The following is an 18175-nucleotide window of genomic DNA, read 5'->3' as shown; positions in this document are numbered from 1 at the left end:
GTAAAGCTGGGTAACTTCCCTCTGCTCTGGTCACAGCTACGCTATATACTCTCTCTGGGCTGAAAGTAAACACTACTGAGGAGAAAATGTGTATGACTTACAAATGCATAGGACTTCACCACATGCAGGTATTTGCAAATAATTAAGGACAGAATAGCATTCTCATAGATAACTTGCATGTACACCATGGTCTATCACTTCACAATCAGTTAAGAAAAAGCTCCTCCATGCCATACTTGCAATAACGTTTTCTCCTCCATGCCACACTTGCAATAACGTTTTTGCTGTATGCTGTTGCCTGTCACCAGAAGGATAGCAAAGTGGATGAAGCATCCATGTGGAAACTGGGGAATCAGGGCCTCTGGAGTTCCAAGGAGCACCTCCATGAGCATAGGGACACCCCTGGCACTAGGGAACTTGGTCAGCATGAACAATGCTGGCTCTGATCAACTGCAACTCCATCCTCCCCACTCATTAGCATTCTCTCCTCAGGTACATGCTGCCAGAAGGATTGTGTGCAGAGCTACCAAATGTTTCAGTAAAGCACCAGATTTCCACCTTGTCAAAGCAGCGTAAGGGCTGCTTCTCCCTCTCTGTTGCCAGGTGGTAATTGCTAACCAGAAAAACAGGGATTTGCAAAAAATGACTGCTTTTCATAGATGGCCCTCTCAAGAGTCATAATAACTCTGTTAGCACAAGTCTCTGTTGCCTTCCGTTTTCTCATTCCTGACTTCTTGTAAATGCTAATTATGGGGGGGTTTTTTCTATGTGTTTTTGCTGTCAAAACTGTAAACAGTAGAATATTACTAGGCAACTCGTCAAAGGATGAGGTACAAATGTTTGGTCTTCATTATTTTGTTATTGTGCTACCTTTTATTTTTTTAACAGCTCAGTAAACAAGGTATTTAAGATTTTCCAAGCATGGCTTATAAATTCCTTCTGTTCGAACTTGCAGCCATTTATAACTGACATCGGCTATATCTCTGCTGCAGTCACAGGTTTGCTGCATACATAACCACGCCTGAGGTAGCTCCAACATAGCCAGGTGGTAGCATAAGTCTCTAGAAAGTACAAGGCCCTGCACCCTTGAGCAGCAGCTACCTGAAACCACAGTGACAGTCCTGTTACATTAGATGCATCCCAAAGCCTGTGCCCTACCACCTTGCCTCTGCCTATTACTTAATTCGGCTAGACTAATGCCAGCAGGGAACATTTACATAGATTGTTTAGTATGAGTGCAAATAAACACCGTAAGTGGAAATATGCATTCTTTTTATGAGGAGGAAGAAGAAATCAGTTCCTTTCATCGCCAATCATTTTCATGGAGTTTTGTGGCTGGCAAAAGGCTGTTTGAGCAAAACAAAACAAGACGTGTGCTAAATCTCAGAGATGCCCAGTTCCAGAGCAGCCCTACACAAAAAAGCATTGTGTAGAGACACAGAGATATGGCCTGAACTTTTATTGAAGCTGTAAGTGTGTGGCAGATAAATATTTAAGACAGGAAAAGAATGGAAGGAAAGTTTTGGGCAAAGAAACAAAGCACAAAGTCATGGTTTGTTCATATTTTCTATCACAGCAACATTTACTGGTGGTGATGACAAAACCAGCCAGTGGTGTGATTCAGCTGAGTTAAAAAATCAGTGGCACAGTTCTTGCTGACTCCACTTTGTACTGGACTAACCTTTAAAAGCACAGGTTGCCTAGACAAGCAATAGTGACAAAAAGAAAAAGTACTTTTTTCATAACTTAGTCACCCAAATTGCTGGCCTGTGTAATGCCTCCATATCCTCATGTGAGTCCCTGAAAATGGCCCACATAGTAAGTTATCAGTTCCAGTAGCCTCAAAGAAGTGGACCATGTGACAACAAAGATCCACAGAAAGTCCTTTCCTTTTGGCTGTCCTGTTCTCGTTTAGTAACAGCTTGTAGTGAAAACAGCCCATGCTGCAGTATTGCTTCCTTGTCTGGGTATTTAAGGAAAAGTTATATATATCCATAATGGCATCAGCAAAGATCAATGGCAAATTATCTTCTCTGCAAATAGTATTAAAGATAATGACAGTTTTAATCATGCATACCAAAAATCAATATACAAATCCACATACTGATAAAATGCTAATAACTGGGACCAGGTAAGTGGTAAAGCAGTTAGAGAAACTAGTTACTCATCTTTTGGCCACCTCTTGTTGTTTTAAGTGCTTGCAGAGTTAGTTATTGAAGTTGCATTAATTTATAAGTTAACTCTCTAGAAGAGGTGGTTTCTCCTACTGTTTAAACAGTATCTACCACTGTCAGGCTCTGATCTCAATAACAGATAACAGCTGCAATCTATGTGATGAGCACAGGACAGAAAGACTCCCAGATTTCAGGTACATCCTCCTCTTTGGTTGCATTCACATTCTCGGAGGGGCTTATGTTAAGCCTCACAGCTATTTCTGCGGTCGCAGCAGGGCCAAATCCTGCCAACAGCTCACAGAAGCAGTTTCTGCTTCTGCCTCTTGACTACAGCCAAGCAGGGAACCAAGATCTGCTCAGCCTCATTGCTTTCCATCTGTCCTTCAGGACCTGAATTGCACGTGTTATAAAAAAGAGGTTTCCTTTTAGCTCATGGTCCTGCACAAGCATAAATTGATGTATTGGTTATATTCTAGGTTATGTGAAAAAGCATCAGCATATTTGTGCTGTAACACCCAGTCAGTAAGCTAGAAAACATAGGGCCAAATCCTGAGAGGATTAAGGCAGCAAGCTACATCAGCGAATGCCATCTGAAAGTGTCAACATTGTTTGGCATACATCTTAAAGTGTCAGGAGGAGCAGCCAGTGAACAACGCAGTAGTTGATCTGTCAGCATTGTACAGATCATTTACATAGCTTTTTACAAACATTAACAGATTAATCCTCACCTGGGGACACACAAGCATGGCTCAGTAGCCCAGAAGAACAGTTCTGGAAACTGACTTACACAATGGTTGTAACCTGATTTCCAGGAGAATCCAGCATCTTTACATCTTATAAAAGCACAGGAGGGAAGGAACTTCATACCCCTTGACCAGAAGAAAAAGAAGTGTGAGGGAGACAGCAGCTTTGGCACAGTCTTTTTTTGTCTGTGAGGAGCTGAGGCTGTGATGACTTTCTTATGTAGAGTTTTCCTGGCTCCTGTTCACTTCACACTGGCTGTGACAATCTCAAGGAGGATGGAAGCTCTCACTCCAGTACAGAGGACATAGACATATTCATGCACAAAGCACTGCATTTCACACCCAAAGTGTAAAGCAAATCAAGCAGTTTAAGTGGAAAAGTCCTACCTGATTGAAATATCCTTACCAAAACAGCTATCCAAAGCATCTCAGCTCATTGCATTTCAGTAGGATCTGTTTCTAGAAGTAGAAGTGGTCTTCATATACTAACACACAGGTGAAAGTTGAGCCATGTACACAAGGGCCTTTGCATTGAGGAGTGGTAGTGATGGATGCAGCCCACAAAGACCTACTGGCAGAGCTTATAGAACAAGAGAAGAAGTGTGACAAGGCCATCACCCCTGAGTCCATGCTACCTTTTCCATTTCCTCACCTAGGAGACACCACTTGTGCACACGTAATTTATGCAGCTGAGGGGTCTGTTCTTAGCAGTATCATCATGAGCTGACGAGTTGTCCATAAGCCACAGGTGACTGGGAGATCAGGTCCCTGGAGAGGCAGGACAGGGGGTGATCCCACAGCTGTGTTTATTTGCAGGAGGGGTATGCATATATGCACTGAAGGGGTAAGAGGCTTAGTTCACACACACATACACCAGGGACAGATACACCCAGATACATTGTCATGGTGGTTAGCAATGCGTGTTCACATGGACTGTCGTAGACACAAAAAGGAACAAGGGAAGATGTGGCTGCACAGGCATTTGCTACAGTTGTGTGAGCAAGGAGGACATGCCACCATATTCTTAGCATATATAATAATTACTGTGTTGTAACTTGGTAAAAATGCTTGGGATTTATCCATACAGAACTGATGTCAGGGAGGTCTCCTATTTATGAAGGGAAATTGCTTATTGATCCTGTCTGTTTGCATCATATTTACACTGTACTCCTCCCATGCTTGACCTGCAGGGATCCAGAAAGGTCATTTCTGTATGTGTGACTTGACCTCTGCAGGGAGATGCTGCACCTCCACACGAGGTTGCAGAAAACGGCTGTGAGTAGGATCAGCTTGTGAGGCAGGGAGCACTAGTGTTTCTGATGTTAAAATCCCTGTGACATTTGGAGTGCCTTCTTCATCTACTCATAAATCTAACGAAAGCCACATAAGAGATCACAAATTAATATGGAGACAGATTCATCAAAACATTTGAAGGGCTCTCTCTGCAATTTCAGGCATGGCCTACTTAATTTTTTCAAAGGAATATAATGCTTTAGTGATGCTTTTGATCTATCTCCCCTTGTCAAACATTGCAGATATGACTTGTCGTCTTTTACTACCTCACTAAAATTTGGTAAAGAGGACTGAAATTATTTTGTGGTGAGCATGAATTGATGGAGCAGAGGTTCTGTGGGCCCTTCTGCGTTAAACATCCGTTGCATAGTTTTCAGGATGGGGTCAACCACTAGACTCAAAGAAACCAGTGATCCCTTACAATTCCGTTAGAAAGGACACGAACAGATGCAGAATTTGAGGGACAACAATCAGGAGCAGAAGTAAATGACCAACACTTTTTCAGTCAGCTGGGATGTGCTAGTGATATTAAAATCATATTACAAGGTACGTCATATTGTACACTCAGGATATTCCCAGGGACGCAACACTTTGAAACGCTCTGAGCATTTCATGAAGTCATGCCAAAGATGCTGTTCCCTTTATACTGAGTTAATAATATCTCATAGGAGAGCCAAAGGAGCAGGTACAACGTAGATTTTCACACATTGCCATAGCAGTGTCTTGAGAACACGCCCAGCTGTGCCAAGCTCCAGAGCATTGTGATAAAACATAAAGCATCTCCTATGGAACAAAAACACTGGAATCCAAAACAAATTAATATGATATCAGCGAAATGGGTGAGTCTTCCTAAGGAAAGCTTTGTCATCTAGCTTTGATGAATACATATAGAGAATAAGTACTATGTTCAGCAGCACAGAAACAAAACTATCCTAAGGGCCACTGTAATCATTCGTTAAGAGCCACTTTCAAGAATGCTTTAAAAGCCCTTCCAAACTCCTATCTTCTCCTGCTAAGTATTTCGTACTACTTCTATATTCAGTGAAAAGTTTGCTGTGAATACCTGAACAAAACCCCTTCAACTAGTTTTTCGTTTAGCCACAAAATGAAAAAGAGATTTCATCAACACATAGGTCTTATTAAACAGTCTTCCCATCTGATTTTCATCCAAAAAGTGAAATGGTTTTGTTTCCAAGCATAAAACTTGCCTTCCTTAATGGAAAGATTATGGTACTCTTAAGATAGTTCAGTAACATATCACTTTACAGACAGTATTGTTAGGATTTTGTATTTGTCAATGCAAAGTCCTATTTTTTTCTCATCAAATATAGCACAATTTCACATGGAGGAGAAAGTCATGTTTTTCAATATCTAAAGACATATGCATAACATTATAAGTCCCCAATTTTCAGAAGTTAAGAACATGCATTGCATTAAGATCCTCATTAAATATTAACAGATTATTAAGGCATGATTTACATTCACAAACACCACACTGTTTTCTACTCACACCACTTTTCTGTCTACCTTAGTTGAAAACTGGAATAAGCATTGCTCCACTCTGTCTTCTCATAAAGAGATGTAGCAGACATCCCCTACCATTCCTGCAATCCGTTGTTTCATCAGAGCTTACTGATGTCTTCGGCTTATCAACTTTTCTCCAGGCTTTTTGTTTCTGAGGCTTTTGCCATAAATAAAATACTTTATTTATGTTCACGGACTTCAGTGGTTGTCCAGTGTTTCTTGGCCAACGAAAAAGCATTTTACCTGGCAAAGTTCAATAAATACCCTACTATAATAACTAGATTTACTTTCCTGATTTATTAATGTTGTAGAAAATAAACAAATGCTATGAATCCCATACTTAGATCCTCAAAGGTAATTGGATCCATTAGCCGCCCTGTTTTAAAAAGGAACTAGAGGCCATATGATACATTTAGCTCTTAAACACCAGCATGTGTTAGAACTTAAACACTTTTATGTATTCTGATATCCAAAGTTCCATAGAAAAATTGTCAGCTTAACTGGAAAAGCCTTTCAGAACCTTTTCTTTTATATACAGATAACATTAGGTCTAGTTTGGGATGGAAGGTTGGGTATGACCCTATAAACCACCACTACTGATGAAAATAGAGTGCAGGTGATCCTTCTGGCTACCCTGAACTCTGCATATGGGAGAACAGTAATTTAAAGCAAATTATGTTATTGCTCGCTATAATGGAGTATGTATTGACTAAGGCATTCCTTTCTAACCCTTTTCCATAGTAAACCAGTAGACAGTTCATTTCAGAAAAAAATAAGAGTGTACTTGATGCAGTAAGGTGTATTTTAAGTTCTCTCCTTAACATTTGTCAGGAATAAAACACTAGTGAGATGAGGTTTCCAGCAGAAGTACTGCTTTTAATTAGACTTTCATACTCTTCTATATGAATGTGCCATTGGATAAGTATGGTACCTGTCAGCACCCAGAGGTGTCTCACAGCTGGAGATGTAGAAGTAGATCAGAGTGAGGCAGATCTCTCTCAAGATTCTGAGGTATTCTGCTGCAGAACTCATCTCAAACTTTTGTAAAAAGCTTTTTACCTTTTCAACACATTCAAAATTTTCCTGGGTTTGCATTAAGATGCCATGGTAGATTTTTTTTACTCAAATTCAGATGTAATTTTAGCACATAAGTACGTTTTGTACAAACTATCTTTTCCTTTATCATAAAGAGGATAAAAAGCTGAAAGATTACCTTGGATAGAGGAGGCATACTGGGGGGTTAACAAGAATCTCTATTAGGTACTACATTCTCTGTGTCACCTTTTTGTGCACAAGTGCTGGATTCATAATGACCTGTGTGAATTCTAGTTAAAAATCAGTCTTTTTATGTTTTAACTGGATTGGAATTTGATTCATTTACAAAGAGCCCCCAATACAGTTACATACCCCCACAGCTATCCACAAACCCTGACAGCATAAAGACATACACATGTACAACCCCCAAAACCTGTATGGCATGCCTAGGATATTTTTTATTTATTAATTTTCTGTTTAATCTAGGATATAGTTTCACTGTGTAGTAAAGCAATTACATCATTAATGGTTATATTCAAATAGAATGGCTCAGGAGAGAAAAAAGAATTTTTAGGACAACTGTGTGAGACAAGAAAGGAAGTATGCATCAATAATTCCCTTTCACATTTAATATTTCAACTAGTATTAACTTAAAAGTTCAAATACAAGTCATTAAACAAAAAAAATGAACAAAATGAAGAATAACCTTACAGGGACAGTGATGAACTGAGAATAAGGACATTTGGGTTCAATTCCGAACTCTTCCTTTGCCAGCATACCTTTGGGCAGTTTCTTTGTTCCTTATCTATTTAATAAGGATATTACTACTCCATTAATTCTATTCCTTGCCTGCATGCCTTCCAAAGTTCTCTTAAAGGATTTTGTAGAAAAAAACTACTTCTTCTGGTATCTTTAGAACTCTTACTGAGGTGGAGGCTTGTCTTTCGTTGAAAGCACAAGAAGAATTAAAAGAAGGAATCACAATCAGATTTTATGTCTATCATAGACCTGGTAAGAACTGTTGCTCAGTATCAGTAATATCTTCACTTCTAAGTAAAGAACAGACCTGTGAGAGCCAATAAATACCGGGACAGCTATAACAGACATAGTTAAAAAATGTACAATGAAACATTTCCCTATTAAAAAAAGTATATATATTAAGTGTTGCAAATTTTCACTGAGAAAAACAGATAAACAGGTATCATCACCTTTTTTTGGAACAAATGAAAGTCTAATTAAAAACTTTAAAATTAAATGTTATGTAATTTTGAAATCAGTATTTCCATAATATGGATTTTTAGTGAGCTTTTCATTTTTAACTACATTTTGTCTTTACATTTTTTTATCCTGGTTTATGAAAAACACAGATGCTGATCTACTGAAATTTCTTGTCAGAAAAATATTTTTTAAACAACAGAAGTTTAAGACTTTTATGGTTTTGAATAATTCATGTGCCTTCCAAAAATTAGGCTTTCACTGGATCTTTACTCAATGCAACTCAAGACATTCCAAGTACAGGAACTGCTTGTGTGTTGCATTACAAAAACACATTTTTCTTGACTAGAAATAGTTGCTGCAAATGTAGGAAGTATTCCCACTGTTCAATTTAACTTCCCTGATAATGCGGACGGTTCAAGCTCTATTACAGTTTATCTAAATAAACAGTTCAATGCACTGAAATGAAATACATGCATTTTCAGCATCAGACTTTTATTGACTAGTATCTTAAAAGAAAAGGAAAATAGTAATTTTAGTTGCTTTAGAATTGACAGAGAAAGCCCAATACAGCTTTGTGCAAACGTTTAAAGTAAATTATCAAAAATGTCACTTAAGAAACAGTTCTAAGTCACAGTAAATCATTGATGGAAATATCTGTTAAAGACAACGAACATTCTGTATTGTGCAAACCTTCTCTCTAAAAATTGCACGATCTTTAGAAAATAATCCACTATTCTTGCAATGTATATGTTGTTACCATAGACATAAAAAAAAATCAACTTATTGCTGCATTAGTGTTACTGGATACATTTTAAAGGTTGCTACCCTTGCTTTTTCTAATATTTTCCTTTCTTCCATAGTGCATAACCTAGCGCCAAGAAAAAAAAAATCCTATACATTATATTCTGAAAGAGAACTGTTCTTCATATATTGCAATGTAGGAAATATTACTTATTACATAATATATATCCTAATGATATAGATATGCAAGACTGAACTGAAAGAAAATCCAGATGTTTTGTACTTCTTATGTCAATATATATCTATATTCTCTAAGAAGATTGCTGTAATTATGACTTCATATTTTCTTTCTATACCATAAAGATATAGGTGTTTCTCAACCAAGTAAACAGCTGAACAACATGTATTAACTAAAAACTGAACATATTTAATGTAGTAGAAAGTTGGTAATTATCCTTGAACCTATTAATAGTGAATACTTTTATAAGATCAATGATATTTTAAAGGAATTCTTTTTTTTGGTGAGTTGCCGGAAGAATTGACAATACCTAGTAGCAATGTTAATACTGTCTCAAAAATAAATAAGGTGATGAATGATTCCAATAAGAATACACCTTTTTCAGATTTGAAGGCTACTAATAAAAATAAACTTTTGCTTACTCTGATAATTCTTCAGTAACAATCTATCTGTACAGTTGCATGATCTTTAAGAATGTAATTAACCTCTTTTTCTTGTCCTAATTACAAGGCCAAAGAATTCACATGGGTAAAAGGAAAAATTATTTTGTTTAGAAGGGAAGTACAAATTATGCCCAAAGCCTAATAAATCTGTTGCCATGACAATCAAAGAGCCTGGTCTTCCAGAACCTTTCATAATTTATTCACATGAGTAGTTCTTACTCCGAGTTGTCCCATTGATTGAAAGAGAACTGCTGATGTGAGGTTTGCAATGGGAAACTTGAATTTAGAATGCAGTCCTTGTTCATATACAGATCTGAGGGGACTAATTCCACAAGTAAGAGATTATATCAACACTGCAGACTGGAAGATAACATTTATGTGTTGTGTTGTCCTTCCTCAGTTTTCCTTGCTGATTCTTATACACATTTGAGATGGTGAAATATACAAAAAATGTACTTCAATGCACATGTATACATATTTTGCACTTCATTCCTAAAATCAAGGCTGGTTCCTCTGAATCATACTGAAAAAGTGTCACACTACAAGAATGTATTTGTATCATATTTGTTTCCTCCTACTGCAGTGATCTGAAAAATTTGCATTACCATTATCTCTAAAAACTGTCTTATGGAGTCCTCCATCATACAAGGAGGACACTTATTGGGAACTACCTCAACATTCAGTCTTTTGAATAAGATCTAAGCTTTGATTCTTGTTCATGCATCCTGGTGCAGCCTGACCTGGCCTTTTTGCTTTGATTCTTTGCATCCCTTTCACCCTCAAAACCTGCTGCCAGGAACCCATCACCTCCATACCCAGCTGAAGAGCCTGTAACAACTGTCACACAAACTCGCTTCTGGTCCATTTCTGACCCCAATCAAAAGCAGCGGAATTACCCACAGCTTGCCTCTCAAGAGGCACTAGGCTCTCCTTCTTTCAAAGTCAGTGATCAGCCAAAATGCAGAAGAAAATACATATATTTCACATCACCACTCTTTCATATTTTAGTTTTACCGTAATTTCTGAAACAGAGATCCAAGTAAACCAACCTTTCTAGAAAACTAACCTGTTCTTCCATCTCAGTACAGTCACTATATAATTCTTGACCTGCTTGGCAATTTCCTGATAATGATACTAAATGTTGGCAAGACCGGTAGTTAGTTAATAACATCACCTTGCACTTCCCTAGCACCTTTCACCCAGGAAGATAAAGCACATTACCAGCTGTTAATGAAAAATATAACATCTACTGAAACCTGTTATAATAATTCTCAACGCTCTGCTAATATGTGGCAGAAGTTACTTGATATGATAACATCTCGTACTGAGTTTATTTTATGAATTAGGTCATCAAGAGTAACATTGTCAAAATTCACAGTGGTCATTTTCTGGCTTTCTGATGTGTGCAAAAGGATCTGCCGCCCTCTGTATCTAAAATACAGCATCTAAATCTGCATTTGATAATTTTTTCCCAATGGAAACAAAATAAAGTAAATCTTTTGTACCTGCATATCTTTCAGACATTCAAACCCCTTCTGTAGCTTTTATTTACTCAGATAATACCTACTGAGATCTATTCTTACAGTGATACAGGATTTATTTTACCTTCTGTTTTTGCTTTCTAGCAGTCAGTGCACAACTGAGGTGCAGGTAGGTATAGCACCATGACCCCAGAGAGACAGACAGAGCAAGAGAAAGAGAAAACAGGAGGAGGGGTACAAAAGAAGGGAAAAAAAAGAGAAATGCTGAAGCAAATTCTTAAACGTCTTCTTCAGCATGGAAATACATACAATACATCTACTGATGTCCCAGTCCAAGTGCAAATGACAGCACAGATGTGCACAAACACACACGCACACATACACACTGTCAGAAAGCAAGGGAAAAAGACAAATCTTACAAAGCTGCTGCAGTAATCAGGACACTTGCTCCTGGAAACAACCATACAAGCAAACATTCTTATGCCAGCTTTCTACATTTTCACAATTTTCATTTGATTATTGCTATTATTTTTACCTCTCTTCATATCAGAAATATGGTTATTATTAAAAGAAAGGAAAAAGGCCTTACCATGCAGTGCATCAGGAAGAGATGAGAAGCACAGAGCATGCTGCAGAGATTAAGCTCAGCATGGCATTCAGATATCCTTTGGAAATGAAGAAAATTGTCCAACCCATTCTTCCTAACAAAGCGAAGTTTTCTCTAGGCTTCGATTTTTTACCAGAAGTCAGATCCTTACAGTGCATTATATTTACTTCTTCAGGAGATATATTTCCTCCAGTTAAGCTTCAGCTCCACAACGCCATTTCCAATCAGCTCTAAGAAGTTCTTCATTCCCAGATTCATGGTGTCATCAGAGGGACTCCAAAGAAAATCAAAGAAAGAAAGAAAAAAATAAAATAATACCTTACCGAAGCACTGAAATTACTATGCACAAAAGGAGAAGGAAAAAACTGCAACAACCCCTCATTTATTCTATTATCTACGTTTTCACAACAATCAGTACTACCTCTTTGGTCTCATATATGCAGTGCTGATTACCTGTAATAAAGGAAGAGGCAAAAACTTTCCCAGTTCACACATGATGCATTTTGATTACTGCTGCTCAACTGTGCACTACCAAACAACCCTTCTCATCCCGAGGATCTTTAAAACCATCTGACAAAAACATCAGCTGTCCCTTTTCCTTCCCAAAGAACATGAATATTAGAATTTCTAGAAGAGCGTTGGAGAAAGCTTGACAAATAACCCAAAAATACAGATTACATCTAAAAGCAAAACTGTCGAAGCAGGAGAATTCTTAAGCGAGGGAGGTACCATGCCTGAAGGATTTGGACACACATGCACTAAGTCATGATGAGGAAGAAGAACGGGATAAAGAATGGTGGCTAACGGGCTGGGGCGGATGGGGGGGGAGTTGGAGAAGATAGGGTGGGACCGAATTGGTGTCAGGCAGGAGTGGGATCCTGAGTCACCCTCAGCCTCCTGCCTTCTCGCTGACAGAAGCTTGGGCTTCCCCTGCACTTTCTGCAAAGCATATTAATTGATTCTGGTTGCTGAGCAACTAACTCTGGGGAGCCACATTGACGGCTCCGGCACAGCTTCAGCAACAGCAGCTGGGAGAGGGGATCGTTTCCCCACTCCCTCCTGCTCCCAGGGCTCACTCAGCCTCCCCAGTATGCCCTCAACTGCCCCGCGGGGAATCTTTGCAAGAAAAAGAGGATCCCATTAAAGCAGCTGGGAGAGAGGGTAGGTTTCTCCCCTCAACCTGTGCGGTAGCGGCAGGACTCAGACAAGCACCCCGCTTCAGGCTGACAGCATGGCTGCAGCCCCAAAGGGCACCTTCCACCCCTCCATCACCCCACCTGGGGTGCCAGGGCTTGGGGGGGGGGGGGGGGGGGCGGGTGGCAGCTGTGGGAAACCCACCCTGGCAGGGTGAGAGGTAGGAGAACGAGGGTGGTGCAGTACCCTTCCGAAAAGTGAAGCTGGATTAACCCTCTGGTTCTCCAGGCATGCTGCAAAGATGTTGTTAAAATTACAAACAACTCCCCTGTTAGTGGGAACTCATGGGTTCAAAAGTGAGTTTCCAGTTGAAGCTGTAGCCACTTCAGCCCTGTCCCTGCAGTAAGAGAGTAAAGGTATTACTTATTTCTGACCTCTTTATCAAGTTGCATTTCAGACAGAGTGGACACTTATTTGGCTGAAAGAGCACACAGTAAACCAAAGCCACTGTCCAGAGGAATTGTCTGGATGTCTGTCAGAGACTGCAAAATGGAGCTTCTGACATAACCTTGTCATTGCTTTGACCAATATTGTGTTTAATTCCCCATGGAACAGAAGCAGCAATGAGGCCATTTAGTTTTGGCCCAGAAAAGAAATGGGCTAATTGAACAACTGGGGCTGGCTCCAAGGGGCTCCTCCTAGAGCACCTCGATTGACAGCCCCTTAGGAATGACGGAGTATCTCTGCAAGGCTGGTGCCAAGTGGATGGACCTTGAATAGGCCCTGACCCTGCAATTTGTGGCAAGTCTTCCACTGACTTCTGTGACTTCGGTAATCTCCAAAACACTAGTGTCCAAACCAAGACATTTCTCTTGTGCTCTTGTTTCGAGTAAATCCTTAGTCAGATCGTGGCATTTGTTTAGCACTAACTAAGATGTCCTCCTGTTGCACAGGTAAGATGTAAAAAATTAAAAGACCTCAAGATTCCTCTCCCTGTGACCTGGCAGTAAGTGCAATATCAGATCTTGGCCAAACAGCTCACGCGTGATTACTTCAAACATCCAAGCTAAATCAGCTCTTTATTTCTGTTATAGTGATAGGACAAGTTAAAGGGCAATGTCCTGAGAACTGCCTTAGCTTGCATTCATATAAATAAACAGAATTATATGACTCTCTCCTTGAAAAACTCCAACGTATAGCTTGCTTGTGCTATCTAAGTGGCAAACTCAGGATCTTTGTGAAAAGGGGACAGCTTGTCTTAAGTAAAAGAGTAACTTTTCTGACAGTAGCTTAGCCTCACCACACTCTGTTTTCATGCTTTAAAAACAAAGACTTACAGTTTAATCTCATTTTCTTAGCAAAGCCAAATGCTTCACATATATTTAAAGCTCAGGAAGGACCACTGGATTAGGTCAGCAGAGCTGCCGTATGAAACAGATAGACAGCAGAACAACATACTCAGTTTATCCAGTATACCTATTGATATGAGCATATACTGGGTATTCCTAATCCCCCAAGTATAGCATAGAGAGAAATATGGGAACTTCAGTATCAATTTAGTAAATTACAATCATATAGCTTCTTACCTACAACAGAATACAGTGGGATATTTCTAAGGAAGAGATTCTGTAGTTCACCTGCTCCATGAAAATCAGTCTCCTAAGGTCTTCTAACATACCAAACATAGGTTAAACACATTAAAACACACTAAACACACATCTTAAACATTCTTGATTAAGACTATAGACTATTCTTGATTCATATGGTCACACATTTATATAATTCATTTGGTGTCATTTTTCCTCCTTTTATCTCTTCTTCTGACTCTTTGATGCTTCTTTTGACTATCTTTCATAGTACCTTATCTTTGTTACTGGATACAAATAAATCTAAGAAGTTTTACTCTATCAGTTGTTGATGCAAATCATGCATTTAGTTGTGTGTCATTGCTATATATGTGTCATGTTTTAACCCCAGCTGGCAACCAAGCACCACAGAGCTACTCACGCATACTCCCCTGCCATGGGATGAGAAGAGAATTGAAATAGAAACCTCATGGGCTGAGACAAAGACAATTTAACATGACAGCAAAAGAAAAGAGAGTAATACTAATAGTAGTCATGATAAAAGAATATACAGAACAAATGACACGCAATGCAATTGCTCGCCACCTACTGACTGATGCCCAGCCCTGAGCAGCTGTCACTGTACCCCAGCCAATTCCTCCAGTTTTATATTCAGCACAACATTCTATGGCATGGAGCTTCCATTTGGTCAGTTGGGGTCAGCTGGCTTAGCTGCGTCCCCTCCCATCTTCTTGCGCCCCTCCAGCCTGCTTGCTGGTAGGGTGGTATGAGAAGCAGAAAAGGCCTTGACACTGGGAAAGCACTGCTCAACAATACCTAAAACAGTGCACTATTAACATTATTCTCGTGCTAAATCTGAAACACAGCACTATACCAGCTGCTAGGAAGAAAAGTAACTCTATCCCAGCTGAAACCAGGACAACATGACATTTCTCCCTTTAACCTACAAGTTTACTTGCAAAAAAGTGCTGAAGAACGACAAAAAACAGAGTTGAAAGGGAGCCAACCCACCTGTGTCTCACAGGAGGCTCAATCACACATTTGCTAGTCCTAGAAAGTGGCCTTCTAAACAGTACATATAAGTCTACTTTCTGGAGACTTACCATGCTTTTAAAAGGCAATTTATTCCTGTGCCTCACTACTGTAACTACAAAAAGGGTATTTCTAAACTCCGTTGCTGCATCAAACATACTATTTATTGTCCTATTTGCAACAAACAAGGAAAAGATGTCCTCCATTCCTCATTGCATTTACATTTCGTGTATATAAAATGCATTATATATATATCTTTTCAGTCTCTTCCTTTTCTAGATTAAAAAATTATCAGAACCTTTATTCTTCTGTCACTTTTTAGGGAATGTCTTATCACACACTGACTACTGGATCATAAGAGTACAGAAAACTGAGTTGGAAATTCCGTGTGTATAGGGATGCACATTAATGCACACAAAAATAAAAAGTAACAGAGACAGTCTGGCTTAGAAGGTGAGTCATGTAACATGGGAACAAGGAAACAAGCGACGACTGCTTCATCTAGCTCTGATAATAAGGTTAAATAGTGCTTCAATATTCCTTTTTTCTTTTCTTATGGAAATAAAGGTGACACAAAGGATGAGATTAAATACAGTTAACTTGTATGTGCCTGTCAATGAGTTCTTCCAACCTGTGGAGGAAGATGGTTCAATTTAAGGGAATATGGGAAAAAAGACTACTCTATCCTTTGAATTTGTATAATGATTTATTAAAAAATAAATAGAAGAGAGAAGCTAGCACAAGATCTCATTTAAACAGTATTTGCAAAATATAGAAAAAGAGAAAAGATTAGGGGAGAGAAAGAGCTTGGGAGTGATGAAAGGCTGGAAGCTGTATGAAGGTTTAGACTAAGGGAACAAAAAGAGGTGGAGAGATTTCCCAAATGCTTAGAAAGAAATTATTAAGTCTACATGAACATATTTGACCACACACATAGTAAAGAAAATTCGTTTTAACATGATAAGCTGTAGTTGTTTCATCTTTTCAACTTTTACTCCTTTACATTCATGGTGGTACCTGTTTTTATCCTCAGCTTTTATTCTCAATCTTTAAGAAGTGTGACAACAAATTATTAACATTTTAACATGTCTTGTTTTGTACTTTATTTTTATAAAGAGGAACACCAAACAAAGTTGAAGCACTCTGTATTGGAGCAAATGTCTTAAAAAGTGCTAGGGAAGGGTAGTTCAAGGGCAAAACAATAAAAGAAAACAACTATAGAACGGAGGCAAGTTAACAACTGGTGATTTTAAAATGAAAGAAAACTGGTGTATAAGGAGTAGCCATCAGACTACTTAAAGAAATTGTAGGAGAGGTAGATTTAGAGATGTAAACATTTGTGTAATTCCTTTTTTTTTTTTTCCAGAAAATCCGAAGTTGCTTAGATAAAATTTAGTCTCACAGAAAGCAAGTACAGCAGCTCTCATTTTCATAAGGCTTGAATTTAATCTCATATAAATGCTTTTTATTATGCATTGAAAAGGCTGACTAGTGCACTTGTTCTCTTTCTATTCCAATTTCTATTTATCTCTTCTCTTCCCACCTTTCTCTCCTTTCAACAGTAGCATTATCTTCCTTGAGAAAATGAGTGTCCTGTGAGCCTAAGGATCAGAGCAACCTAGGATTCAGTCAGCCCTCATTCCCCAGGGGACTGGTACAACAGGTGTCCCATACTGGTTGCTGCAGCCGAAACAGACCACAAGTGTCCCTCTAGGCTCAAGCCCTGTAGCCAGGTAGGACCCATTCTGCAAGACCCTGGGCATCAAAACAACGAGGAGAAGCAACAAGCTATAGCATCTTGTTGGGCAGAAGTCCATTTCAGACTGTAGCCTGGCACTTCTGTGTTGCTGAGACCTGATAACACAAGAAAGGCCCTAGGAAGACAAACGGGAAGGAAACAGACCCTTCTGATAATATATTCAGGGTGTAGGAAAGGAGGACAACATTTGAAGAAGGCGAGTGAGGGCTGCAGGAAGCACAAAGTGGTGGCCCAGGCTGTGGAAACGGTGCCTTTCTCCAGCTGGGCATGGATGCCTGTGCTGCAGGGAGGGAGGGCAGTGAGGGCAGACAGACTCCTTACTGTGCCAAGCGATTACCACGCCCTACCTAGCATGAAGACCAGCAGAGGCCCCTGGGGACTTGGAAGATGTGGGCACAGGTCATCAGGCTTTAGGAAGCTGAAGCAGAAAATCATCCAGGAATCTCCCTGCAAGTGTTCAGAGCAGCAAAGACAAGGCATTTGAAAGCAGAAGTGTGGCAGTATTGTTCCTTGGGTGCTCAGACCGCCTTAGCAGGCACTGTCACCAGGAGATGCCTTCTCACAGGACACTGCAGAGGGCCAGTCATGCAGGCTGTGAACTGAATGACATGGGAAACCTCTTCCCTAGTTCACACAGCTGCCTGCCACAGTATCACCCAGCCACGAGAAGCAAATGAAGTAGCATGTTTACCAAAACACTGGCCTTCATCCGAACTGTAGTATAATAGTTGATAGAGACCATCATTTTATTCCTTGCAGGTTGCACCTTCTTCTGTAGCTGCCATTTGAGAATTGAACTAGATATTTAGAAGCAGCATTGTATGTAAAGGATACAGTTATTTTAACATAAAGATATGCATAGATCATAGGAATTATTTAAAGCATGAAATAAAAGATATAATTCAATTATGAATCAAATTTTAATTAAAAATCTGTGAAAATAATTTGCAAAGAAGTTTTCTGCATATGTTTCTCATTTTGACCTTTCAACATCCTGTGTATCAATTACTATCCAGTCAATTACAGCACAAACAACTGAATTGATTTCTTGCCTTTTTAGTTTAAATGCCATAATAAATGGATGAGAGCCTGAGCTTCGGCGAGTGCATTTCCAGATAATCATCATTGATTAACTGCAAAATGTAACTGTAAGAAATAGTCCTTCAT

At 39.2% G+C, this 18175-nt stretch overlaps 1 protein-coding gene across 13 annotated transcripts in view; it reads right to left on the bottom strand.

Annotated features, from left to right (window-relative positions):
* LOC104057757 (protein TUNAR) overlaps nt 1-18175 on the bottom strand; it is a 171233-nt gene that overhangs the window by 25392 nt on the left and 127666 nt on the right. For 4 of the 13 annotated variants that reach the window (XR_008450074.1, XM_054068225.1, XM_054068227.1 and 1 more), the window contains one exon: nt 11480-11771. The exons of 1 other annotated variant lie outside the window; for it this stretch is intronic. Coding sequence is in view for 4 of the 12 variants with exons in the window: in XM_054068225.1 (XP_053924200.1) it covers nt 11480-11518 (39 nt within the window). In the remaining 8 variants the exon portion in view is untranslated. 8 more of the 13 variants (XR_008450073.1, XR_008450077.1, XR_008450075.1 and 5 more) reach the window with 7 other exon arrangements.

The sequence above is a fragment of the Cuculus canorus genome, chromosome 5, assembly GCF_017976375.1.
Source record: "Cuculus canorus isolate bCucCan1 chromosome 5, bCucCan1.pri, whole genome shotgun sequence".
In the NCBI taxonomy this organism is placed as follows: Eukaryota; Metazoa; Chordata; class Aves; order Cuculiformes; family Cuculidae; genus Cuculus; species Cuculus canorus.
This window is presented reverse-complemented; position numbering and strand designations above follow the sequence as displayed.